Below are 27,691 nucleotides of genomic sequence, written 5' to 3'. Positions count from 1 at the left end.
ATTTAGCATGGCCAACCCACCCTAACCTGCACATCCCTGGGGACTATGGGTAATTTAGCACGGCCAATCCACCCTAACCTGCACTTCCCTGGGAATTATGGGTAATTTAGCATGGCCAACCCACCCTAACCTGCACATCCCTGGGCACTATGGGTAATTTAGCATGGCCAATCCATCCTAACCTGCACATCCCTGGGCACTATGGGTAATTTAGCACGGCCAATCCACCCTAACCTGCACATCCCTGGGCACTATGGGTAATTTAGCACGGACAATCCACCCTAACCTGCACATCCCTGGGCACTATGGGTAATTTAGCACGGACAATCCACCCTAACCTACACATCCCTGGGCACTATGGGTAATTTAGCACGGCCAATCCACCCCTAACCTGCACATCCCTGGGCACTATGGGTAATTTAGCACGGGCCAATCCACCCTAACCTGCACATCCCTGGGCACTATGGGTAATTTAGCACAGCCAATCCACCCTAACCTGTACATCCCTGGGCACTATGGGTAATTTAGCATGGCCAATCCACCCTAACCTGCACATCCCTGGGGATTATGGGTAATTTAGCATTGGTCAACCCACCCTAACCTGCACATCCCTGGGCACTATGGGTAATTTAGCATGGCCAATCCACCCTAACCTGCACATCCCTGGGCACTATGGGTAATTTAGCATGGCCAATCCACCCTAACCCTACACATCCCTGGGCACTATGGGTAATTTAGCACGGCCAATCCACCCTAACCTACACATCCCTGGGCACTATGGGTAATTTATCATGGCCAATCCACCCCTAACCTGCACATCCCTGGGCACTAAGCGTAATCTAGCATGGCCAATCCACCCCTAACCTGCACATCCCTGGGCACTATGGGTAATTTTGCACGGCCAATCCACCTTAACCTGCACATCCCTGGGCACTATGGGTAATTTTGCACAGCCAATCCACCCTAACTTGCACATCCCTGGGCACTATGGGTAATTTTGCACAGCCAATCCACCCTAACCTGCACATCCCTGGGCACTATGGGTAATTTTGCACAGCCAATCCACCCTAACCTGCACATGTTTGGACAGGGGGAAGAAACTGGAGCACCCGGAGGAAACCCATGCAGACACGGGGGCAGAACGTGCAAATTCCACACAGACAGTCGCCCCCGAGGGTGGTTTCGGACCCCCGGTCCCAGGTGCTGTGAGGCAGTGACACTAACCACTGAGCCACCGTGCCGCCTACATCTTACCCAGCCACATTGTGGGACGGTGGTCCCCCCTTGATTTATCGTGTAATAATCTAGTCAGTGCTCACGGTCTGATCCTTTCACTCTTTCACCTCTAACCTCTCGTCCTCGATGCCCTCCTCGTCTTCCATTCCCTCCAACCGTGGGGAGAGAAAAAAAAGACTGAGCGTGTTCAGCCTATCCCTGCCTCTCAGGACCTCGTACACTTCAGTAATCTCCACACCCCCCCCGCCCCCCACCCCCGCCCCCTGTCCACCTCAGTCTCCTACACTCCGATGGATAACGTAGTGGCTAGTCCAACCTCCTGTGACAACTCCCAAACTCCCAGACCGTTGCGGGAGATGGGTCACCGCGTTGGCGCACGTGTGGCATGACGTACACGTATGTGTCACGATGACGTGACAAAGGGAGACAGAGAGAGTTGGGGTGGGGGGTGAACGGGGTGGCATGGCTGCAGGTTTTGGTGAGGGGAGGGGTGTGTGTGTGTGTGTGTGTGTGTGTGGGGGGGGAAGCGCGACAAAGTGGTAGAGGAGGTCAACACCATCTGGGTTGTGCCACCCGTCAAGTGTGGGTAAAGGAAGAGAGGGTGGGGAGAGAGAGGTGAGGAGCGAGATGGGGGTTTCCAGGAGGGGGAATGGGGTGGGGGCGAACGGAAGACGTCCGAGGTGCAGTCAATAACGAGTTTACATTTGTTTAGCGCCTTTGTGGCTGAAGGCGGGTGGCGGGGGCAATCGAAACGTGAGGCACGCAAAGAGGTATCAGGATCGTCCTTAGTAAAACACCCTCTGTGACAGGGAGAATGGCACTGACAGGGTAGAGGGAGAGGCTGCTGTCCCAGGGAGATGAAGGGACCACCATCACCCCACCTCCCCACCCCCTCTCAACCACCCATTCCACCAGGAATGAGAATGGGAAGATTCCAGAGGCCAGGATTGGGAGGAACATGCTGGAGGAGGTCAGAGGTAAGTGCGGGGAGAGGGGGAGCGGGGATAAGGTCAGGGAGGGAATCGAATCTGAGAGAGGGAGATAGCGGAGAGGAGAAAGTGAGAGTTGGGAGAAAGAGGCAGAGAGGGAAAACGGGGCGGGGAGAAAGAAGGAAAGAGGTGGGGAGAGGGGCATGTCAGCAATCAAACAGAGACAGGAGCGGGAAAAGGCAGAAAGGGGAGAGGGAGACAGAGAGAGAGAGAGAGACACAGAGAGAGAGAGAGAGGAGAGAGAGAGAGAGAGAGAGAGAGAGACAGAGAGAGAGAGAGACAGAGAGAGAGACAGAGAGAGAGAGTGAGAGAGTGAGAGAGAGAGAGAGAGAGAGACAGAGCGAGACAGAGAGAGAGAGACAGAGAGCGAGATGGAGAGACAGAGAGAGAGAGACAGAGCGAGACAGAGAGAGAGACAGAGAGCGAGACAGAGAGACAGAGAGAGAGAGACAGAGAGCGAGACAGAGAGAGAGAGAGAGAGAGAGAGACAGAGAGCGAGGACAGAGAGACAGAGAGAGAGAGAGAGAGAGAGAGACAGAGAGCGAGACAGAGAGAGAGAGAGAGAGAGAGAGACAGAGAGCGAGACAGAGAGACAGAGAGAGAGAGAGAGAGAGACAGAGAGCAAGACAGAGAGACAGAGACACAGAGAGAGAGAGAGAGAGAGAGAGAGACAGAGAGCGAGACAGAGAGACAGAGACACAGAGAGAGCGACACAGACAGACAGAGAGACAGAGAGAGAGACACAGACAGACAGAGAACGAGACAGAGACAGACAGAGACACAGAGAGAGAGACACAGACAGAGAGAGAGAGAGAGACAGAGAGCGAGACAGAGAGACAGAGAGAGAGACACAGACAGACAGAGAGAGAGACAGAGAGCGAGACAGAGAGACAGAGACACAGAGAGACAGAGAGAGAGACAGAGAGAGACACAGAGAGAGAGAGAGAGAGAGAGAGAGAGAGAGGTAAAGTGGGAAGGATGCAGAGACAGGAGAGGCTGGGGGGGCGGAGGGTAGTACCGAGGGAGAGTTGATTTACAATGCAGGAGCAGGCTGGGAGAGCGATGAAGACAGAGTGAAAGGACAGAGAGGGAAAGCCGCGGGTTTACCTTGGCAGACTGTGTGACCGCGGTGATCTCCGAATACAGGTCGGTGGTGTCGGGGAAGTTCTGGATGATGATGGAGCAGGCGTGGTGGAGCAGGGGCTGCTTGGACACGGTATCCCTCACCCCTGGAACCTTCTCCAGGTAGCTCAGCTCAAAGCCCTTGGCCTGTGGGGAGGCAGAAAGGTAAAGACTGGCATTTCTGAGGCTGTGAAAGGGAACCACTCCCGTCACCGCAGGGCACCCACGGACAGTGGGACAAATCATTGGAGGGGGGGCATAGGGGAGGGGGAGGGCATGGGGGGGAGGGTGAGGGGGGGGGCACCGCCCCAAGGATCATCACTCTTTAACTCAGCAACAGGCATCAGCTGCACTAAGCATGGTGTAGAGAGAGCTTTACTCTGTATCTAACCCCGTGCTGTCCCTGGGGAGTGTTTGATGGGGGGGGAACAGTGTAGAGAAAGCTTTACTCTGTATCTAACCCCGTGCTGTCCCTGTCCCTGGGAGTGTGTGATGGGAGAGTGTAGAGGCAGCTTTACTCCGTATCTAACCCCGTGCTGTCCCTAGGAGTGTTAGATGGGGGGACAGTGTAGAGGGAGCTTTACTCTGCATCTAACCCCGCGCTGTCCCTGTCCCTGGGAGTGTTTGATGGGGGGACAGTGTAGAGGGAGCTTGACTATGTATCTAACCCCGTGCTGTCCCTGTCCCTGGGATGGGGGGACAGCGTAGAGGGAGCTTTACTCTGTATCTAACCCCGTGCTGTCCCTGTCCCTGTCCCTGGGAGTGTTTGATGGGGGGACAGTGTAGAGAGAGCTTTACTCTGTATGTAACCCTGTGCTGTTCCTGTCCCGGGGAGTGTTTGATGGGGGGACCGTGTAGAAGGAGCTTTACTCTGCATCTAACCCCGCGCTGTCCCTGTCCCTGGGAGTGTTTGATGGGGGGACAGTGTAGAGGGAGCTTCACTATGTATCTAACCCCGTGATGTCCCTGTCCCTGGGATGGGGGGACAGCGTAGAGGGAGCTTTACTCTGTATCCTAACCCCGTGCTGTCCCTGTCCTGGGAGTGTTTAACAGGGGGGGACAGTGTAGAGGGAGCTTTACTCTGTATCTAACCCCGTGCTGTCCCTGTCTCTGGGATGGGGAGACAGTGCAGAGAGAGCTTAACTCTGTATCTAACCCTGTGCTGTCCCTGTCCCTGGGAGTGTTTGATGGGGGGACCGTGTAGAGGGAGCTTTACTCTGTATCTAACCCCGTGCTGTCCTTGTGCCTGGGAGTGTTTAACAGGGGGGGACAGTGTAGAGGTAGCTTTACTCTGTATCTAACCCTGTGCTGTCCCTGTCCCTGGGAGTGTTTGATGGGGGGACCGTGTAGAGGGAGCTTTACTCTGTATCTAACCCCGTGCTGTCCCTGTTCCTGGGAGTGTTTGATGGGGGGGACAGTGTAGAGGGAGCTTTACTCTGTATCTAACCCCGTGCTGTCCCTGTTCCTGGGAGTGTTTGACGGGGGGGGGGGGGACAGTGGAGAGGGAGCTTTACTCTGTATCTAACCCCATGCTGTCCCTGTCCCTGGGAGTGTTTGATGGGGGGGGATGGTGCAGAGGGAGCTTTACTCTGTATCGAAACCCCGTGCTGTCCCTGTCCCTGGGAGTGTTTGATGGGGGTACAGTGTAGAGGGAGCTTTACTCTGTATCTAACCCTGTGCTGTCCCTGGGGAAGGTTTGATGGGGGGGGACAGTGTAGAGGAAGCTTTACTCTGTATCTAACCCCGTGCAGTCCCTGTCCCTGGGAGTGTTTGATGGGGGGCGGACAGTGTAGAGGGGAGCTTTACTCTGTATCTAACCCCGTGCTGTCCCTGTCCCTGGGAGTGTTTGATGGGGGGAACAGTGTAGAGGGAGCTTCACTCTGTATCTAACCCCGTGCTGTCCCTGTCCCTGGGAGTGTTTGATGGGGCGGACAGTGTAGAGGAAGCTTTACTCCGTATCTAACCCCGTGCTGTCCCTATCCCTGGGAGTGTTTGATGGGGGGGCAAATGTGGAGAGGGAGCTTTACTCTGTATCTAACCCTGTGCTGTCCCTGTCCCTGGGAGTGTTTGATGGGGGGAACAGTGTAGAGGGAGCTTCACTCTGTATCGAACCCCGTGCTGTCCCTGTCCCTGGGAGTGTTTGATGGGGGTACAGTGTAGAGGGAGCTTTACTCTGTATCTAACCCCGTGCTGTCCCTGTCCCTGGGAGTGTTTGATGGGGGGGACCGTGTAGAGGGAGCTTTACTCTGTATCTAACCCCGTGCCGTCCCTGTCCCTGGGATGGGGGGACAGTGTAGAGGGAGCTTTACTCTGTATCTAACCCCGTGCTGTCCCTGTCCCTGGGAGTGTTTGATGGGGGGGACAGTGTAGAGGGAGCTTTACTCTATATCTAACCCCGTGCTGTCCCTGTCCCTGGGAGTGTTTGATGGGGGGGGACAGTGTAGAGAGAGCTTTACTCCGTATCTAACCCCGTGCTGTCCCTATCCCTGGGAGTGTTTGATGGGGGGGCAAATGTGTAGAGGGAGCTTTACTCTGTATCTAACCCCGTGCTGTCCCTGTCCATGGGATGGGGGGACAGTGTAGAGAGAGCTTTACTCTGCATCTAACCCCGCGCTGTCCCTGTCCCTGGGATGGGGGGACAGTGTAGAGGGAGCTTTACTCTGTATCTAACCCCGTGCTGTCCCTGTCCCTGGGAGTGTTTGATGGGGGGGACAGTGTAGAGGGAGCTTTACTCTGTATCTAACCCCGTGCAGTCCCTGTCCCTGGGAGTGTTTGATGGGGGGGGGACAGTGTAGAGTGAGCTTTACTCTGTATCTAACCCCGTGCTGTCCCTGTCCCTGGGAGTGTTTGATGGGGGGAACAGTGTAGAGAGAGCTTTACTCCGTATCTAACCCCGTGCTGTCCCTATCCCTGGGAGTGTTTGATGGGGGGGCAAATGTGTAGAGGGAGCTTTACTCTGTATCTAACCCTGTGCTGTCCCTGGGGAAGGTTTGATGGGGGGGACAGTGTAGAGGTATCTTTACTCTGTATCTAACCCCGTGCTGTCCCTGTCCCTGGGAGTGTTTGATGGGGGGAACAGTGTAGAGGGAGCTTCACTCTGTATCTAACCCCGTGCTGTCCCTGTCCCTGGGAGTGTTTGATGGGGCGGACAGTGTAGAGGAAGCTTTACTCCGTATCTAACCCCGTGCTGTCCCTATCCCTGGGAGTGTTTGATGGGGGGGCAAATGTTGAGAGGGAGCTTTACTCTGTATCTAACCCTGTGCTGTCCCTGGGGAAGGTTTGATGGGGGGACAGTGTAGAGGGAGCTTTACTCTGTATCTAACCCTGTGCTGTCCCTGTCCCTGGGAGTGTTTGATGGGGGGCGGACAGTGTAGAGGGAGCTTTACTCTATATCTAACCCCGTGCTGTCCCTGGGAGTGTTTGATGGGGGGACAGTGTAGAGGGAGCTTTACTCTGTATCTAACCCCGTGCTGTCCCTGTCCCTGGGAGTGTTTGATGGGGGGGAACAGTGTAGAGGAAGCTTTACTCTGTATCTAACCCCGTGCTGTCCCTGTCCCTGGGAGTGTTTGCTGGGGGGGACAGTGTAGAGGGAGCTTTACTCTGTATCTAACCCCGTGCTGTCCCTGTCCCTGGGAGTGTTTGATGGGGGGACAGTGTAGAGAGAGCTTTACTCTGTATCTAACCCCGTGCTGTCCCTGGGGAGTGTTTGATGGGGGGGGACAGTGTAGAGAAAGCTTTACTCTGTATCTAACCCCGTGCTGTCCCTGTCCCAGGGAGTGTGTGATGGGAGATTGTAGAGGGAGCTTTACTCCGTATCTAACCCCGTGCTGTCCCTAGGAGTGTTAGATGGGGGGACAGTGTAGAGGGAGCTTTACTCTGCATCTAACCCCGCGCTGTCCCTGTCCCTGGGAGTGTTTGATGGGGGGACAGTGTAGAGGGAGCTTTACTATGTATCTAACCCCGTGCTGTCCCTGTCCCTGGGATGGGGGGACAGCGTAGAGGGAGCTTTACTCTGTATCTAACCCCGTGCTGTCCCTGTCCCTGTCCCTGGGAGTGTTTGATGGGGGGACAGTGTAGAGAGAGCTTTACTCTGTATGTAACCCTGTGCTGTTCCTGTCCCTGGGAGTGTTTGATGGGGGGACAGTGTAGAGAGAGCTTTACTCTGCATCTAACCCCGCGCTGTCCCTGTCCCTGGGAGTGTTTGATGGGGGGACAGTGTAGAGGGAGCTTCACTATGTATCTAACCCCGTGATGTCCCTGTCCCTGGGATGGGGGGACAGCGTAGAGGCAGCTTTACTCTGTATCTAACCCCGTGCTGTCCCTGTCCCTGGGAGTGTTTAACAGGGGGGACAGTGTAGAGGGAGCTTTACTCTGTATCTAACCCCGTGCTGTCCCTGTCTCTGGGATGGGGAGACAGTGTAGAGAGAGCTTAACTCTGTATCTAACCCTGTGCTGTCCCTGTCCCTGGGAGTGTTTGATGGGGGGACCGTGTAGAGGGAGCTTTACTCTGTATCTAACCCCGTGCTGTCCCTGTTCCTGGGAGTGTTTGACGGGGGGGATGGTGCAGAGGGAGCTTTACTCTGTATCTAACCCCGTGCTGTCCCTGTCCCTGGGAGTGTTTGATGGGGGGGACAGTGGAGAGGGAGCTTTACTCTGTATCTAACCCTGTGCTGTCCCTGTTCCTGGGAGTGTTTGACGGGGGGGATGGTGCAGAGGGAGCTTTACTCTGTATCTAACCCCGTGCTGTCCCTGTCCCTGGGAGTGTTTGATGGGGGGGGACAGTGGAGAGGGAGCTTTACTCTGTATCTAACCCCGTGCTGTCCCTGTCCCTGGGAGTGTTTGATGGGGGGGACAGTGTAGAGAGAGCTTTACTCTGTATCTAACCCCGTGCTGACCCTGTCCCTGGGAGTGTTTGAAGGGGGAACAGTGGAGAGGGAGCTTTACTCTGTATCTAACCCCGTTCTGTCCCTGTCCCTGTCCCTGGGAGTGTTTGATGGGGGGGACAGTGTAGAGGGAGCTTTACTCTGTATCTAACCCCGTGCTGTCCCTGTCACTGGGATGGGGGGACAGTGTAGAGGAGGCTTTACTCTGCATCTAACCCCGTGCTGTCCCTGTCCCTGGGATGGGGGGACAGTGTAGAGGGAGCTTTACTCTGTATCTAACCCCGTGCTGTCCCTGTCCCTGGGAGTGTTTGATGGGGGGGACAGTGTAGAGGAAGCTTTACTCTGTATCTAACCCCGTGCTGTCCCTGGGGAGTGTTTGATGGGGGGGACAGTGTAGAGGAAGCTTTACTCTGTATCTAACCCCGTGCAGTCCCTGTCCCTGGGAGTGTTTGATGGGGGGGGGACAGTGTAGAGTGAGCTTTACTCTGTATCTAACCCCGTGCTGTCCCTGTCCCTGGGAGTGTTTGATGGGGGGAACAGTGTAGAGGGAGCTTCACTCTGTATCTAACCCCGTGCTGTCCCTGGCCCTGGGAGTGTTTGATGGGGCGGACAGTGTAGAGGAAGCTTTACTCTGTATCTAACCCCGTGCTGTCCCTGTCCCTGGGAGTGTTTGATGGGGGGGGACAGTGTAGAGAGAGCTTTACTCTGTATCTAAACCCGTGCTGTCCCTGTCCCTGGGAGTGTTTGATGGGGGGGGACAGGGTAGAGGGAGCTTTACTCTGTATCTAACCCGGTGCTGTCCCTGTCCCTGGGATGGGGGGACAGTGTAGAGTGAGCTTTACTCTGTATCTAACCCCGTGCTGTCCCTGTCCCTGGGAGTGTTTGATGGGGGGACAGTGTAGAGGGAGCTATACTCTGTATCTAACCCCGTGCTGTCCCTGTCCCTGGGAGTGTTTGATGGGGGGGACAGTGTAGAGTGAGCTTTACTCTGTATCTAACCCCGTGCTGTCCCTGTCCCTGTCCCTGGGATGGGGGGACAGTGTAGAGGGAGCTTTACTCTGTATCTAACCCCGTGCTGTCCCTGTCCCTGGGATGGGGGGACAGTGTAGAGGAAGCTTTACTCTGTATCTAACCCCGTGCTGTCCCTGGGGAGTGTTTGATGGGGGGGACAGTGTAGAGAAAGCTTTACTCTGTATCTAAACCCGTGCTGTCCCTGTCCCTGGGAGTGTTTGATGGGGGGGACAGTGTAGAGGAAGCTTTACTCTGTATCTAACCCCGTGCTGTCCCTGTCCCTGGGAGTGTTTGATGGGGGGACAGTGTAGAGGGAGCTTTACTCTGTATCTAACCCCGTGCTGTCCCTGGGAGTGTTTGATGGGGGGACAGTGTAGAGGGAGCTTTACTCTGTATCTAACCCCGTGCTGTCCCTGTCCCTGGGAGTGTTTGATGGGGGGAACAGTGTAGAGGAAGCTTTACTCTGTATCTAACCCCGTGCTGTCCCTGTCCCTGGGAGTGTTTGATGGGGGGACAGTGTAGAGGGAGCTTTACTCTGTATCTAACCCTGTGCTGTCCCTGTCCCTGTCCCTGGGAGTGTTTGATGGGGGGGGGACAGTGTAGAGGAAGCGTTACTCTGTATCTAACCCTGTGCTGTCCCTGTCCCTGGGAGTGTTTGATGGGGGGACAGTGTAGAGGGAGCTTTACTCTGTATCTAACCCTGTGCTGTCCCTGTCCCTGGGAGTGTTTGATGGGGGGACAGTGTAGAGAGAGCTTTACTCTGTATGTAACCCTGTGCTGTTCCTGTCCCTGGGAGTGTTTGATGGGGGGACAGTGTAGAGGGAGCTTTACTCTGCATCTAACCCCGCGCTGTCCCTGTCCCTGGGAGTGTTTGATGGGGGGACAGTGTAGAGGGAGCTTCACTATGTATCTAACCCCGTGCTGTCCCTGTCCCTGGGATGGGGGGACAGCGTAGAGGGAGCTTTACTCTGTATCTAACCCCGTGCTGTCCCTGTCCCTGGGAGTGTTTAACAGGGGGGACAGTGTAGAGGGAGCTTTACTCTGTATCTAACCCCGTGCTGTCCCTGTCCCTGGGAGTGTTTAACAGGGGTGACAGTGTAGAGGGAGCTTTACTCTGTATCTAACCCCGTGCTGTCCCTGTCCCTGGGAGTGTTTGATGGGGGGACAGTGTAGAGAGAGCTTTACTCTGTATCTAACCCCGTGCTGTCCCTGGGGAGTGTTTGATGGGGGGGGACAGTGTAGAGAAAGCTTTACTCTGTATCTAACCCCGTGCTGTCCCTGTCCCAGGGAGTGTGTGATGGGAGATTGTAGAGGGAGCTTTACTCCGTATCTAACCCCGTGCTGTCCCTAGGAGTGTTAGATGGGGGGACAGTGTAGAAGGAGCTTTACTCTGCATCTAACCCCGCGCTGTCCCTGTCCCTGGGAGTGTTTGATGGGGGGACAGTGTAGAGGGAGCTTTACTATGTATCTAACCCCGTGCTGTCCCTGTCCCTGGGATGGGGGGACAGCGTAGAGGGAGCTTTACTCTGTATCTAACCCCGTGCTGTCCCTGTCCCTGTCCCTGGGAGTGTTTGATGGGGGGACAGTGTAGAGAGAGCTTTACTCTGTATGTAACCCTGTGCTGTTCCTGTCCCTGGGAGTGTTTGATGGGGGGACAGTGTAGAGAGAGCTTTACTCTGCATCTAACCCCGCGCTGTCCCTATCCCTGGGAGTGTTTGATGGGGGGACAGTGTAGAGGGAGCTTCACTATGTATCTAACCCCGTGATGTCCCTGTCCCTGGGATGGGGGGACAGCGTAGAGGCAGCTTTACTCTGTATCTAACCCCGTGCTGTCCCTGTCCCTGGGAGTGTTTAACAGGGGGGACAGTGTAGAGGGAGCTTTACTCTGTATCTAACCCCGTGCTGTCCCTGTCTCTGGGATGGGGAGACAGTGTAGATGGAGCTTTACTCTGTATCTAACCCCGTGCTGTCCCTGTCCCTGGGAGTGTTTGATGGGGGGACCGTGTAGAGGGAGCTTTACTCTGTATCTAACCCTGTGCTGTCCCTGTCCCTGGGAGTGTTTGATGGGGGGGACAGTGTAGAGAGAGCTTTACTCTGTATCTAACCCCGTGCTGACCCTGTCCCTGGGAGTGTTTGATGGGGGAACAGTGGAGAGGGAGCTTTACTCTGTATCTAACCCCGTTCTGTCCCTGTCCCTGTCCCTGGGAGTGTTTGATGGGGGGGACAGTGTAGAGGGAGCTTTACTCTGTATCTAACCCCGTGCTGTCCCTGTCACTGGGAGTGTTTGATGGGGGGACAGTGTAGAGGAGGCTTTACTCTGCATCTAACCCCGTGCTGTCCCTGTCCCTGGGATGGGGGGACAGTGTAGAGGGAGCTTTACTCTGTATCTAACCCCGTGCTGTCCCTGTCCCTGGGAGTGTTTGATGGGGGGGACAGTGTAGAGGTAGCTTTACTCTGTATCTAACCCCGTGCTGTCCCTGGGGAGTGTTTGATGGGGGGGACAGTGTAGAGGAAGCTTTTCTCTGTATCTAACCCCGTGCAGTCCCTGTCCCTGGGAGTGTTTGATGGGGGGGGGACAGTGTAGAGTGAGCTTTACTCTGTATCTAACCCCGTGCTGTCCCTGTCCCTGGGAGTGTTTGATGGGGGGAACAGTGTAGAGGGAGCTTCACTCTGTATCTAACCCCGTGCTGTCCCTGGCCCTGGGAGTGTTTGATGGGGCGGACAGTGTAGAGGAAGCTTTACTCTGTATCTAACCCCGTGCTGTCCCTGTCCCTGGGATGGGGGGACAGCGTAGAGGGAGCTTTACTCTGTATCTAACCCCGTGCTGTCCCTGTCCCTGGGAGTGTTTAACAGGGGGGACAGTGTAGAGGGAGCTTTACTCTGTATCTAACCCCGTGCTGTCCCTGTCCCTGGGAGTGTTTAACAGGGGTGACAGTGTAGAGGGAGCTTTACTCTGTATCTAACCCCGTGCTGTCCCTGTCCCTGGGAGTGTTTGATGGGGGGACAGTGTAGAGAGAGCTTTACTCTGTATCTAACCCCGTGCTGTCCCTGGGGAGTGTTTGATGGGGGGGGACAGTGTAGAGAAAGCTTTACTCTGTATCTAACCCCGTGCTGTCCCTGTCCCAGGGAGTGTGTGATGGGAGATTGTAGAGGGAGCTTTACTCCGTATCTAACCCCGTGCTGTCCCTAGGAGTGTTAGATGGGGGGACAGTGTAGAAGGAGCTTTACTCTGCATCTAACCCCGCGCTGTCCCTGTCCCTGGGAGTGTTTGATGGGGGGACAGTGTAGAGGGAGCTTTACTATGTATCTAACCCCGTGCTGTCCCTGTCCCTGGGATGGGGGGACAGCGTAGAGGGAGCTTTACTCTGTATCTAACCCCGTGCTGTCCCTGTCCCTGTCCCTGGGAGTGTTTGATGGGGGGACAGTGTAGAGAGAGCTTTACTCTGTATGTAACCCTGTGCTGTTCCTGTCCCTGGGAGTGTTTGATGGGGGGACAGTGTAGAGAGAGCTTTACTCTGCATCTAACCCCGCGCTGTCCCTATCCCTGGGAGTGTTTGATGGGGGGACAGTGTAGAGGGAGCTTCACTATGTATCTAACCCCGTGATGTCCCTGTCCCTGGGATGGGGGGACAGCGTAGAGGCAGCTTTACTCTGTATCTAACCCCGTGCTGTCCCTGTCCCTGGGAGTGTTTAACAGGGGGGACAGTGTAGAGGGAGCTTTACTCTGTATCTAACCCCGTGCTGTCCCTGTCTCTGGGATGGGGAGACAGTGTAGATGGAGCTTTACTCTGTATCTAACCCCGTGCTGTCCCTGTCCCTGGGAGTGTTTGATGGGGGGACCGTGTAGAGGGAGCTTTACTCTGTATCTAACCCTGTGCTGTCCCTGTCCCTGGGAGTGTTTGATGGGGGGGACAGTGTAGAGAGAGCTTTACTCTGTATCTAACCCCGTGCTGACCCTGTCCCTGGGAGTGTTTGATGGGGGAACAGTGGAGAGGGAGCTTTACTCTGTATCTAACCCCGTTCTGTCCCTGTCCCTGTCCCTGGGAGTGTTTGATGGGGGGGACAGTGTAGAGGGAGCTTTACTCTGTATCTAACCCCGTGCTGTCCCTGTCACTGGGAGTGTTTGATGGGGGGACAGTGTAGAGGAGGCTTTACTCTGCATCTAACCCCGTGCTGTCCCTGTCCCTGGGATGGGGGGACAGTGTAGAGGGAGCTTTACTCTGTATCTAACCCCGTGCTGTCCCTGTCCCTGGGAGTGTTTGATGGGGGGGACAGTGTAGAGGTAGCTTTACTCTGTATCTAACCCCGTGCTGTCCCTGGGGAGTGTTTGATGGGGGGGACAGTGTAGAGGAAGCTTTTCTCTGTATCTAACCCCGTGCAGTCCCTGTCCCTGGGAGTGTTTGATGGGGGGGGGACAGTGTAGAGTGAGCTTTACTCTGTATCTAACCCCGTGCTGTCCCTGTCCCTGGGAGTGTTTGATGGGGGGAACAGTGTAGAGGGAGCTTCACTCTGTATCTAACCCCGTGCTGTCCCTGGCCCTGGGAGTGTTTGATGGGGCGGACAGTGTAGAGGAAGCTTTACTCTGTATCTAACCCCGTGCTGTCCCTGTCCCTGGGAGTGTTTGATGGGGGGGGACAGTGTAGAGAGAGCTTTACTCTGTATCTAAACCCGTGCTGTCCCTGTCCCTGGGAGTGTTTGATGGGGGGGGACAGGGTAGAGGGAGCTTTACTCGGTATCTAACCCGGTGCTGTCCCTGTCCCTGGGATGGGGGGACAGTGTAGAGTGAGCTTTACTCTGTATCTAACCCCGTGCTGTCCCTGTCCCTGGGAGTGTTTGATGGGGGGGACAGTGTAGAGTGAGCTTTACTCTGTATCTAACCCCGTGCTGTCCCTGTCCCTGTCCCTGGGATGGGGGGACAGTGTAGAGGGAGCTTTACTCTGTATCTAACCCCGTGCTGTCCCTGTCCCTGGGATGGGGGGACAGTGTAGAGGAAGCTTTACTCTGTATCTAACCCCGTGCTGTCCCTGGGGAGTGTTTGATGGGGGGGACAGTGTAGAGAAAGCTTTACTCTGTATCTAAACCCGTGCTGTCCCTGTCCCTGGGAGTGTTTGATGGGGGGGACAGTGTAGAGGAAGCTTTACTCTGTATCTAACCCCGTGCTGTCCCTGTCCCTGGGAGTGTTTGATGGGGGGACAGTGTAGAGGGAGCTTTACTCTGTATCTAACCCCGTGCTGTCCCTGGGAGTGTTTGATGGGGGGACAGTGTAGAGGGAGCTTTACTCTGTATCTAACCCCGTGCTGTCCCTGTCCCTGGGAGTGTTTGATGGGGGGAACAGTGTAGAGGAAGCTTTACTCTGTATCTAACCCCGTGCTGTCCCTGTCCCTGGGAGTGTTTGATGGGGGGGGACAGTGTAGAGGAAGCGTTACTCTGTATCTAACCCTGTGCTGTCCCTGTCCCTGGGAGTGTTTGATGGGGGGACAGTGTAGAGGGAGCTTTACTCTGTATCTAACCCTGTGCTGTCCCTGTCCCTGGGAGTGTTTGATGGGGGGACAGTGTAGAGGAGAGCTTTACTCTGTATGTAACCCTGTGCTGTTCCTGTCCCTGGGAGTGTTTGATGGGGGGACAGTGTAGAGGGAGCTTTACTCTGCATCTAACCCCGCGCTGTCCCTGTCCCTGGGAGTGTTTGATGGGGGGACAGTGTAGAGGGAGCTTCACTATGTATCTAACCCCGTGCTGTCCCTGTCCCTGGGATGGGGGGACAGCGTAGAGGGAGCTTTACTCTGTATCTAACCCCGTGCTGTCCCTGTCCCTGGGAGTGTTTAACAGGGGGGACAGTGTAGAGGGAGCTTTACTCTGTATCTAACCCCGTGCTGTCCCTGTCCCTGGGAGTGTTTAACAGGGGTGACAGTGTAGAGGGAGCTTAACTCTGTATCTAACCCTGTGCTGTCCCTGTCCCTGGGAGTGTTTGATGGGGGGACCGTGTAGAGGGAGCTTTACTCTGTATCTAACCCCGTGCTGTCCTTGTGCCTGGGAGTGTTTAACAGGGGGGACAGTGTAGAGGGAGCTTTACTCTGTATCTAACCCTGTGCTGTCCCTGTCCCTGGGAGTGTTTGATGGGGGGACAGTGTAGAGGGAGCTTTACTCTGTATGTAACCCTGTGCTGTTCCTGTCCCTGGGAGTGTTTGATGGGGGGACAGTGTAGAGGGAGCTTTACTCTGTATCTAACCCCGTGCTGTCCCTGTCCCTGGGAGTGTTTGATGGGGGGACCGTGTAGAGGCAGCTTTACTCTGTATCTAACCCCGTGCTGTCCCTGTCCCTGGGATGGGGGGGACAGTGTAGAGGGAGCTTTACTCTGTATCTAACCCCGTGCTGTCCCTGTCCCTGGGAGTGTTTGATGGGGGGGATGGTGCAGAGGGAGCTTTACTCTGTATCTAACCCCGTGCTGTCCCTGTCCCTGTCAGTGTTTGATGGGGGGGGACAGTGTAGAGGGAGCTTTACTCTGTATCTAACCCCGTGCTGTCCCTGGGGAGTGTTTGATGGGGGGGACAGTGTAGAGGGAGCTTTACTCTGTATCTAACCCCGTGCTGTCCCTGGGAGTGTTTGATGGAGGGGACAGTGTAGAGGAGGCTTTACTCTGTATCTAACCCCGTGCTGTCCCTGTCCCTGGGAGTGTTTGATGGGGTGACCGTGTAGAGGGAGCTTTACTCTGTATCTAACCCCGTGCTGTCCCTGGGAGTGTTTGATGGGGGGACAGTGTAGAGGAAGCTTTACTCTGTATCTAACCGTGTGCTGTCCCTGTTCCTGGGAGTGTTTGATGGGGTGACCGTGTAGAGGGAGCTTTACTCTGTATCTAACCCCATGCTGTCCCTGTCCCTGGGAGTGTTTGATGGGGGGGGACAGTGTAGAGGAAGCTTTACTCTGTATCTAACCCCGTGCTGTCCCTGTCCCTGGGAGTGTTTGATGGGGGGGGACAGTGTAGAGGGAGCTTTACTCTGTATCTAACCCTGTGCTGTCCCTGGGGAAGGTTTGATGGGGGGGACAGTGTAGAGGGAGCTTTACTCTGTATCTAACCCCGTGCTGTCCCTGTTCCTGGGAGTGTTTGATGGGGGGACAGTGTAGAGAGAGCTTTACTCTGCATCTAACCCCGCGCTGTCCCTGTCCCTGGGAGTGTTTGATGGGGGGACAGTGTAGAGGGAGCTTCACTATGTATCTAACCCCGTGATGTCCCTGTCCCTGGGATGGGGGGACAGCGTAGAGGCAGCTTTACTCTGTATCTAACCCCGTGCTGTCCCTGTCCCTGGGAGTGTTTAACAGGGGGGACAGTGTAGAGGGAGCTTTACTCTGTATCTAACCCCGTGCTGTCCCTGTCTCTGGGATGGGGAGACAGTGTAGAGAGAGCTTAACTCTGTATCTAACCCTGTGCTGTCCCTGTCCCTGGGAGTGTTTGATGGGGGGACCGTGTAGAGGGAGCTTTACTCTGTATCTAACCCCGTGCTGTCCCTGTTCCTGGGAGTGTTTGACGGGGGGGATGGTGCAGAGGGAGCTTTACTCTGTATCTAACCCCGTGCTGTCCCTGTCCCTGGGAGTGTTTGATGGGGGGGACAGTGGAGAGGGAGCTTTACTCTGTATCTAACCCTGTGCTGTCCCTGTTCCTGGGAGTGTTTGACGGGGGGGATGGTGCAGAGGGAGCTTTACTCTGTATCTAACCCCGTGCTGTCCCTGTCCCTGGGAGTGTTTGATGGGGGGGACAGTGGAGAGGGAGCTTTACTCTGTATCTAACCCCGTGCTGTCCCTGTCCCTGGGAGTGTTTGATGGGGGGGACAGTGTAGAGAGAGCTTTACTCTGTATCTAACCCCGTGCTGACCCTGTCCCTGGGAGTGTTTGATGGGGGAACAGTGGAGAGGGAGCTTTACTCTGTATCTAACCCCGTTCTGTCCCTGTCCCTGTCCCTGGGAGTGTTTGATGGGGGAACAGTGTAGAGGGAGCTTTACTCTGTATCTAACCCCGTGCTGTCCCTGTCACTGGGATGGGGGGACAGTGTAGAGGAGGCTTTACTCTGCATCTAACCCCGTGCTGTCCCTGTCCCTGGGATGGGGGGACAGTGTAGAGGGAGCTTTACTCTGTATCTAACCCCGTGCTGTCCCTGTCCCTGGGAGTGTTTGATGGGGGGGACAGTGTAGAGGAAGCTTTACTCTGTATCTAACCCCGTGCTGTCCCTGGGGAGTGTTTGATGGGGGGGACAGTGTAGAGGAAGCTTTACTCTGTATCTAACCCCGTGCAGTCCCTGTCCCTGGGAGTGTTTGATGGGGGGGGGACAGTGTAGAGTGAGCTTTACTCTGTATCTAACCCCGTGCTGTCCCTGTCCCTGGGAGTGTTTGATGGGGGGAACAGTGTAGAGGGAGCTTCACTCTGTATCTAACCCCGTGCTGTCCCTGGCCCTGGGAGTGTTTGATGGGGCGGACAGTGTAGAGGAAGCTTTACTCTGTATCTAACCCCGTGCTGTCCCTGTCCCTGGGAGTGTTTGATGGGGGGGGACAGTGTAGAGAGAGCTTTACTCTGTATCTAAACCCGTGCTGTCCCTGTCCCTGGGAGTGTTTGATGGGGGGGGACAGGGTAGAGGGAGCTTTACTCTGTATCTAACCCGGTGCTGTCCCTGTCCCTGGGATGGGGGGACAGTGTAGAGTGAGCTTTACTCTGTATCTAACCCCGTGCTGTCCCTGTCCCTGGGAGTGTTTGATGGGGGGACAGTGTAGAGGGAGCTATACTCTGTATCTAACCCCGTGCTGTCCCTGTCCCTGGGAGTGTTTGATGGGGGGGACAGTGTAGAGTGAGCTTTACTCTGTATCTAACCCCGTGCTGTCCCTGTCCCTGTCCCTGGGATGGGGGGACAGTGTAGAGGGAGCTTTACTCTGTATCTAACCCCGTGCTGTCCCTGTCCCTGGGATGGGGGGACAGTGTAGAGGAAGCTTTACTCTGTATCTAACCCCGTGCTGTCCCTGGGGAGTGTTTGATGGGGGGGACAGTGTAGAGAAAGCTTTACTCTGTATCTAAACCCGTGCTGTCCCTGTCCCTGGGAGTGTTTGATGGGGGGGACAGTGTAGAGGAAGCTTTACTCTGTATCTAACCCCGTGCTGTCCCTGTCCCTGGGAGTGTTTGATGGGGGGACAGTGTAGAGGGAGCTTTACTCTGTATCTAACCCCGTGCTGTCCCTGTCCCTGGGAGTGTTTGATGGGGGGACAGTGTAGAGGGAGCTTTACTCTGTATCTAACCCTGTGCTGTCCCTGTCCCTGTCCCTGGGAGTGTTTGATGGGGGGGGGACAGTGTAGAGGAAGCGTTACTCTGTATCTAACCCTGTGCTGTCCCTGTCCCTGGGAGTGTTTGATGGGGGGACAGTGTAGAGGGAGCTTTACTCTGTATCTAACCCTGTGCTGTCCCTGTCCCTGGGAGTGTTTGATGGGGGGACAGTGTAGAGAGAGCTTTACTCTGTATGTAACCCTGTGCTGTTCCTGTCCCTGGGAGTGTTTGATGGGGGGACAGTGTAGAGGGAGCTTTACTCTGCATCTAACCCCGCGCTGTCCCTGTCCCTGGGAGTGTTTGATGGGGGGACAGTGTAGAGGGAGCTTCACTATGTATCTAACCCCGTGCTGTCCCTGTCCCTGGGATGGGGGGACAGCGTAGAGGGAGCTTTACTCTGTATCTAACCCCGTGCTGTCCCTGTCCCTGGGAGTGTTTAACAGGGGGGACAGTGTAGAGGGAGCTTTACTCTGTATCTAACCCCGTGCTGTCCCTGTCCCTGGGAGTGTTTAACAGGGGTGACAGTGTAGAGGGAGCTTTACTCTGTATCTAACCCCGTGCTGTCCCTGTCCCTGGGAGTGTTTGATGGGGGGACAGTGTAGAGAGAGCTTTACTCTGTATCTAACCCCGTGCTGACCCTGTCCCTGGGAGTGTTTGATGGGGGAACAGTGGAGAGGGAGCTTTACTCTGTATCTAACCCCGTTCTGTCCCTGTCCCTGTCCCTGGGAGTGTTTGATGGGGGGGACAGTGTAGAGGGAGCTTTACTCTGTATCTAACCCCGTGCTGTCCCTGTCACTGGGAGTGTTTGATGGGGGGACAGTGTAGAGGAGGCTTTACTCTGCATCTAACCCCGTGCTGTCCCTGTCCCTGGGATGGGGGGACAGTGTAGAGGGAGCTTTACTCTGTATCTAACCCCGTGCTGTCCCTGTCCCTGGGAGTGTTTGATGGGGGGGACAGTGTAGAGGTAGCTTTACTCTGTATCTAACCCCGTGCTGTCCCTGGGGAGTGTTTGATGGGGGGGACAGTGTAGAGGAAGCTTTTCTCTGTATCTAACCCCGTGCAGTCCCTGTCCCTGGGAGTGTTTGATGGGGGGGGGACAGTGTAGAGTGAGCTTTACTCTGTATCTAACCCCGTGCTGTCCCTGTCCCTGGGAGTGTTTGATGGGGGGGAACAGTGTAGAGGGAGCTTCACTCTGTATCTAACCCCGTGCTGTCCCTGGCCCTGGGAGTGTTTGATGGGGCGGACAGTGTAGAGGAAGCTTTACTCTGTATCTAACCCCGTGCTGTCCCTGTCCCTGGGAGTGTTTGATGGGGGGGGACAGTGTAGAGAGAGCTTTACTCTGTATCTAAACCCGTGCTGTCCCTGTCCCTGGGAGTGTTTGATGGGGGGGGACAGGGTAGAGGGAGCTTTACTCGGTATCTAACCCGGTGCTGTCCCTGTCCCTGGGATGGGGGGACAGTGTAGAGTGAGCTTTACTCTGTATCTAACCCCGTGCTGTCCCTGTCCCTGGGAGTGTTTGATGGGGGGACAGTGTAGAGGGAGCTTTACTCTGTATCTAACCCCGTGCTGTCCCTGTCCCTGGGAGTGTTTGATGGGGGGGACAGTGTAGAGTGAGCTTTACTCTGTATCTAACCCCGTGCTGTCCCTGTCCCTGTCCCTGGGATGGGGGGACAGTGTAGAGGGAGCTTTACTCTGTATCTAACCCCGTGCTGTCCCTGTCCCTGGGATGGGGGGACAGTGTAGAGGAAGCTTTACTCTGTATCTAACCCCGTGCTGTCCCTGGGGAGTGTTTGATGGGGGGGACAGTGTAGAGAAAGCTTTACTCTGTATCTAAACCCGTGCTGTCCCTGTCCCTGGGAGTGTTTGATGGGGGGGACAGTGTAGAGGAAGCTTTACTCTGTATCTAACCCCGTGCTGTCCCTGTCCCTGGGAGTGTTTGATGGGGGGACAGTGTAGAGGGAGCTTTACTCTGTATCTAACCCCGTGCTGTCCCTGGGAGTGTTTGATGGGGGGACAGTGTAGAGGGAGCTTTACTCTGTATCTAACCCCGTGCTGTCCCTGTCCCTGGGAGTGTTTGATGGGGGGAACAGTGTAGAGGAAGCTTTACTCTGTATCTAACCCCGTGCTGTCCCTGTCCCTGGGAGTGTTTGATGGGGGGGGACAGTGTAGAGGAAGCGTTACTCTGTATCTAACCCTGTGCTGTCCCTGTCCCTGGGAGTGTTTGATGGGGGGACAGTGTAGAGGGAGCTTTACTCTGTATCTAACCCTGTGCTGTCCCTGTCCCTGGGAGTGTTTGATGGGGACAGTGTAGAGGGAGCTTTACTCTGTATCTAACCCCGTGCTGTCCCTGTCCCTGGGAGTGTTTGATGGGGGGGACAGTGTAGAGGGAGCTTTACTCTGTATCTAACCCCGTGCTGTCCCTGTCCCTGTCCCTGGGAGTGTTTGATGGGGGGACAGTGTAGAGGAGAGCTTTACTCTGTATGTAACCCTGTGCTGTTCCTGTCCCTGGGAGTGTTTGATGGGGGGACAGTGTAGAGGGAGCTTTACTCTGCATCTAACCCCGCGCTGTCCCTGTCCCTGGGAGTGTTTGATGGGGGGACAGTGTAGAGGGAGCTTCACTATGTATCTAACCCCGTGCTGTCCCTGTCCCTGGGATGGGGGGACAGCGTAGAGGGAGCTTTACTCTGTATCTAACCCCGTGCTGTCCCTGTCCCTGGGAGTGTTTAACAGGGGGGACAGTGTAGAGGGAGCTTTACTCTGTATCTAACCCCGTGCTGTCCCTGTCCCTGGGAGTGTTTAACAGGGGTGACAGTGTAGAGGGAGCTTAACTCTGTATCTAACCCTGTGCTGTCCCTGTCCCTGGGAGTGTTTGATGGGGGGACCGTGTAGAGGGAGCTTTACTCTGTATCTAACCCCGTGCTGTCCTTGTGCCTGGGAGTGTTTAACAGGGGGGACAGTGTAGAGGGAGCTTTACTCTGTATCTAACCCTGTGCTGTCCCTGTCCCTGGGAGTGTTTGATGGGGGGACAGTGTAGAGGGAGCTTTACTCTGTATGTAACCCTGTGCTGTTCCTGTCCCTGGGAGTGTTTGATGGGGGGACAGTGTAGAGGGAGCTTTACTCTGTATCTAACCCCGTGCTGTCCCTGTCACTGGGATGAGGGGACAGTGTAGAGAGAGCTTTACTCTGTATCTAACCCCGTGCTGTCCCTGTCCCTGGGAGTGTTTGATGGGGGGACCGTGTAGAGGCAGCTTTACTCTGTATCTAACCCCGTGCTGTCCCTGTCCCTGGGATGGGGGGGACAGTGTAGAGGGAGCTTTACTCTGTATCTAACCCCGTGCTGTCCCTGTCCCTGGGAGTGTTTGATGGGGGGGATGGTGCAGAGGGAGCTTTACTCTGTATCTAACCCCGTGCTGTCCCTGTCCCTGTCAGTGTTTGATGGGGGGGGACAGTGTAGAGGGAGCTTTACTCTGTATCTAACCCCGTGCTGTCCCTGGGGAGTGTTTGATGGGGGGGACAGTGTAGAGGGAGCTTTACTCTGTATCTAACCCCGTGCTGTCCCTGGGAGTGTTTGATGGAGGGGACAGTGTAGAGGAGGCTTTACTCTGTATCTAACCCCGTGCTGTCCCTGTCCCTGGGAGTGTTTGATGGGGTGACCGTGTAGAGGGAGCTTTACTCTGTATCTAACCCCGTGCTGTCCCTGGGAGTGTTTGATGGGGGGACAGTGTAGAGGAAGCTTTACTCTGTATCTAACCGTGTGCTGTCCCTGTTCCTGGGAGTGTTTGATGGGGTGACCGTGTAGAGGGAGCTTTACTCTGTATCTAACCCCATGCTGTCCCTGTCCCTGGGAGTGTTTGATGGGGGGGGACAGTGTAGAGGAAGCTTTACTCTGTATCTAACCCCGTGCTGTCCCTGTCCCTGGGAGTGTTTGATGGGGGGGGACAGTGTAGAGGGAGCTTTACTCTGTATCTAACCCTGTGCTGTCCCTGGGGAAGGTTTGATGGGGGGGACAGTGTAGAGGGAGCTTTACTCTGTATCTAACCCCGTGCTGTCCCTGTTCCTGGGAGTGTTTGATGGGGGGGACAGTGTAGAGGGAGGTTTACTCCATATCTAACACCGTGCTGTCCCTGTCCCTGGGAGTGTTTGATGGGGGGGACAGTGTAGAGGGAGCTTTACTCTGTATCTAACCCCGTGCTGTCCCTGTACCTGGGAGTGTTTGATGGGGGGACAGTGTAGAGGGAGCTTTACTCTGTATCTAACTCCGTGCTGTCCCTGTCCCTGGGAGTGTTTGATGGGGGGGGACAGTGTAGAGGGAGGTTTACTCCATATCTAACCCCGTGCTGTCCCTGTCCCTGGGAGTGTTTGATGGGGGGGACAGTGTAGAGAGAGCTTTACTCCATATCTAACCCCGTGCTGTCCCTGTCCCTGGGAGTGTTTGATGGGGGGGACAGTGTAGAGGGAGCTTTACTCTGTATCTAACCCCGTGCTGTCCCTGTCCCTGGGAGTGTTTGATGGGGGGGACAGTGTAGAGGGAGGTTTACTCCATATCTAACCCCGTGCTGTCCCTGTCCCTGGAAGTGTTTGATGGGGGGACAGTGTAGAGAAAGCTTTACTCTGTATCTAACCCCGCTCTGTCCCTGTCCCTGGGAGTGTTTGATGGGGGGGACAGTGTAGAGGGGATTATGGAATGGATTGTGACCCAGAGTTAGTGATGATTGAACAGTCAATGTTCTCTTACGTTAACACCATTGAGAAAGTTGCCGATCGCCAGCAGGGTGGCTAAGATGCAATGGAAAGTCTTACAAGACGCAAGTTGCTCCATGGCCATCTTCAGGTTAAACAGAGGAAGGGCAATGTCCTGTTCAACAATACACAGTGACAGAGAAATACAGATACATCAACATTCACTGTAACACACCCTGATATACCCCACACCCCTCACTGTAACACACCCTGATATACCCCACACCCCTCACTGTAACACACCCTGATATACCCCACACCCCTCACTGTAACACACTCTGATATACCACACACCCCTCACTGTAACACACCCTGATATACCCCACACCCCTCACTGTAACACACCCTGATATACCCCACACCCCTCACTGTAACACACCCTGATATACCCCACACCCCTCACTGTAACACACCCTGATATACCCCACACCCCTCACTGTAACACACACTGATATACCCCACACCCCTCACTGTAACACACCCTGATATACCCCACACCCCTCACTGTAACACACTCTGATATACCCCACACTCCTCACTGTAACACACCCTGATATACCCAACACCCCTCACTGTAACACACACTGATATTCCCCACACCCCTCACTGTAACACACCCTGATATACCCCACACCCCTCACTGTAACACACACTGATATACCCCACACCCCTCACTGTAACACACCCTGATATACCACACACCCCTCACTGTAACACACCCTGATATACCCCACACCCCTCACTGTAACACACCCTGATATACCACACACCCCTCACTGTAACACACCCTGATATACCACACACCCCTCACTGTAACACTCTCTGATATACCCCACACCCCTCACTGTAACACACCCTGATATACCCCACACCCCTCACTGTAACACACCCTGATATACCCCACACCCCTCACTGTAACACACCCTGATATACCCCACATCCCTCACTGTAACACACCCTGATATACCCCACACCCCTCACTGTAACACACCCTGATATACCCCACACCCCTCACTGTAACACACCCTGATATACTCCACACCCCTCACTGTAACACACCCTGATATACCCCACACCCCTCACTGTAACACACTCTGATATACCCCACACCCCTCACTGTAACACACCCTGATATACCCCACACCCCTCACTGTAACACACCCTGATATACTCCACACCCCTCACTGTAACACACCCTGATATACCCCACACCCCTCACTGTAACACACCCTGATATACCCCACACCCCTCACTGTAACACACCCTGATATACCCCACACCCCTCACTGTAACACTCTCTGATATACCCCACACCCCTCACTGTAACACACCCTGATATACCCCACACCCCTCACTGTAACACACCCTGATATACCCCACACCCCTCACTGTAACACACCCTGATATACCCCACACCCCTCACTGTAGCACTCTCTGATATACCCCACACCCCTCACTGTAACACACCCTGATATACCCCACACCCCTCACTGTAACACACCCTGATATACCCCACACCCCTCACTGTAACACTCTCTGATATACCCCACACCCCTCACTGTAACACTCTCTGATATACCCCACACCCCTCACTGTAACACACTCTGATATACCCCACACCCCTCACTGTAACACACCCTGATATACCCCACACCCCTCACTGTAACACACCCTGATATACCCCACACCCCTCACTGTAACACACCCTGATATACCCCACACCCCTCACTGTAACACTCTCTGATATACCCCACACCCCTCACTGTAACACTCTCTGATATACCCCACACCCCTCACTGTAACACTCTCTGATATACCCCACACCCCTCACTGTAACGCACCCTGATATACCCCACACCCCTCACTGTAACACTCTCTGATATACCCCACACCCCTCACTGTAACACACCCTGATATACCCCACACCCCTCACTGTAACGCACCCTGATATACCCCACACCCCTCACTGTAACACTCTCTGATATACCCCACACCCCTCACTGTAACACACCCTGATATACCCCACACCCCTCACTGTAACACTCTCTGATATACCCCACACCCCTCACTGTAACACTCTCTGATATACCCCACACCCCTCACTGTAACGCACCCTGATATACCCCACACCCCTCACTGTAACACACCCTGATATACCCCACACCCCTCACTGTAACACTCTCTGATATACCCCACACCCCTCACTGTAACACTCTCTGATATACCCCACACCCCTCACTGTAACGCACCCTGATATACCCCACACCCCTCACTGTAACACTCTCTGATATACCCCACACCCCTCACTGTAACGCACCCTGATATACCCCACACCCCTCACTGTAACACACCCTGATATACCCCACACCCCTCACTGTAACACTCTCTTGATATACCCCACACCCCTCACTGTAACACTCTCTGATATACCCCACACCCCTCACTGTAACACACCCTGATATACCCCACACCCCTCACTGTAACACACTCTGATATACCCCACACCCCTCACTGTAACACACCCTGATATACCCCACACCCCTCACTGTAACACACCCTGATATACCCCACACCCCTCACTGTAACACTCTCTGATATACCCCACACCCCTCACTGTAACACTCTCCGAGATTCCCCCTCACCTTTTCCCGGGCCTCATACTCTGAAATGAAGGCCCAGAGGTGTAACCTTGCCTGGAGCTCGCAGACAGAGGCCAGTGTGAGCAAGAACTGCTCTGCGCTGCCCAACCTCAGGCCTGTGTTGGCCTGCTGCGCCTCCCGGATTTTCACCAGCTCTTCGTCTGTGGGGACCATGGTCAGGAGTCTCTGTGAAGGGAGGGAAGGAATGAGCGGCCAGTTACTGGCTGGAACGTTGTGGGGCCCGATAAGTTCTGACTGCTCTGGTGGCTTTACCAGCTCCCCTCGGGTCACCTTCCCGATCCCGCTGCGGGATTCCCCTGCCCTTCAATGCTACAGCTGGGGTGCACAGGCCTCTGTCTGTGACCCACCTCTGGAAGGGCAGTGTGACCTTCTCTCACACTGTCTCACTCCCTCAGACACACACAGACACAGTCCCTCTCTCACACACACACACACTGTCCCTCTCTCTCTCACACACACTGTCCCTCTCTCTCTCACTCACACACACTGTCCCTCTCTCTCTCACTCACACACACTGTCCCTCTCTCTCTCACACACACACACTGTCCCTCTCTCTCTCACACACACACACTGTCCCTCTCTCTCTCACACACACACACTGTCCCTCTCTCTCTCACACACACACACTGTCCCTCTCTCTCTCACACACACACTGTCCCTCTCTCACACACACACTGTCCCTCTCTCTCTCTCACACACACACACTGTCCCTCTCTCTCTCACACACACACACTGTCCCTCTCTCTCTCACACACACACACTGTCCCTCTCTCTCTCACACACACACACTGTCCCTCTCTCACACACAGACACACTGTGATTCTCTCTCTCACACACACACACAGACACACAAAGTCTCTCTCTCTCTCACACACACACTGTCCCTCTCTCCCTCTCTCTCACACACACTGTCCCTCTCTCTCTCTCACACACACACACTGTCCCTCTCTCCCTCTCTCTCACACACACTGTCCCTCTCTCTCTCTCACACACACACACTGTCCCTCTCTCTCTCTCACACACACACTGTCCCTCTCTCTCTCACACACACACACTGTCCCTCTCTCTCACACACACACACACACTGTCCCTCTCTCTCTCACACACACACACTGTCCCTCTCTCTCTCCCACACACACACACGCTGTCCCTCTCTCTCTCTCTCACACACACTGTCCCTCTCTCTCTCACACACACACTGTCCCTCTCTCTCTCTCTGACACACACACACTCTCTTTCTCTCTCTCTCACACACACACACACATACTGTCCCTCTCTCTCTCTCTCACACACACTGTCCCTCTCTCTCTCTCACACACACACACTGTCCCTCTCTCTCTCACACACACACACACTGTCCCTCTCTCTCTCACACACACACACACTGTCCCTCTCTCTCTCTCACACACACACTGTCCCTCTCTCTCTCACACACACACAGTCCCTCTCCCTCACACACACACACACTGTCCCTCTCTCTCTCTCACACACGCACTGTCCCTCTCTCTCTCTCACACACACACTGTCCCTCTCTCACACACACACACTGTCCCTCTCTCACACACACACACTGTCCCTCTCCCTCACACACACACACACTGTCCCTCTCTCTCTCTCACACACACACTGTCCCTCTCTCTCACACACACACACACTGTCCCTCTCTCTCACACACACACACACTGTCCCTCTCTCTCTCACACACACACACACTGTCCCTCTCTCTCTCACACACACACACACTGTCCCTCTCTCT

At 54.9% G+C, this 27,691-nt stretch overlaps 1 protein-coding gene across 1 annotated transcript in view; it reads right to left on the bottom strand.

The window, feature by feature from the left end:
• Positions 1-1,331: 1,331 nt before the first annotated feature.
• LOC140461069 (FH1/FH2 domain-containing protein 3-like) overlaps positions 1,332-27,691 on the bottom strand; it is a 34,145-nt gene continuing 7,785 nt past the window's right edge. The window contains exons 2-5 of the mRNA XM_072555852.1: positions 25,918-26,100; positions 23,271-23,390; positions 3,309-3,494; positions 1,332-1,385 (exon numbers count right to left, since the gene is read on the bottom strand). Of these exons, the coding sequence (XP_072411953.1) occupies positions 1,332-1,385; positions 3,309-3,494; positions 23,271-23,390; positions 25,918-26,088 (531 nt within the window). The 5' untranslated portion in view covers positions 26,089-26,100. The remainder of the gene's footprint in view (positions 1,386-3,308; positions 3,495-23,270; positions 23,391-25,917; positions 26,101-27,691) is intronic.

Source organism: Chiloscyllium punctatum, chromosome 36 (genome assembly GCF_047496795.1).
Source record: "Chiloscyllium punctatum isolate Juve2018m chromosome 36, sChiPun1.3, whole genome shotgun sequence".
NCBI lineage: Eukaryota > Metazoa > Chordata > Chondrichthyes > Orectolobiformes > Hemiscylliidae > Chiloscyllium > Chiloscyllium punctatum.
Note: the sequence above shows the minus strand (reverse complement) of the source record. Positions and strands in the feature narration are given on the sequence as shown.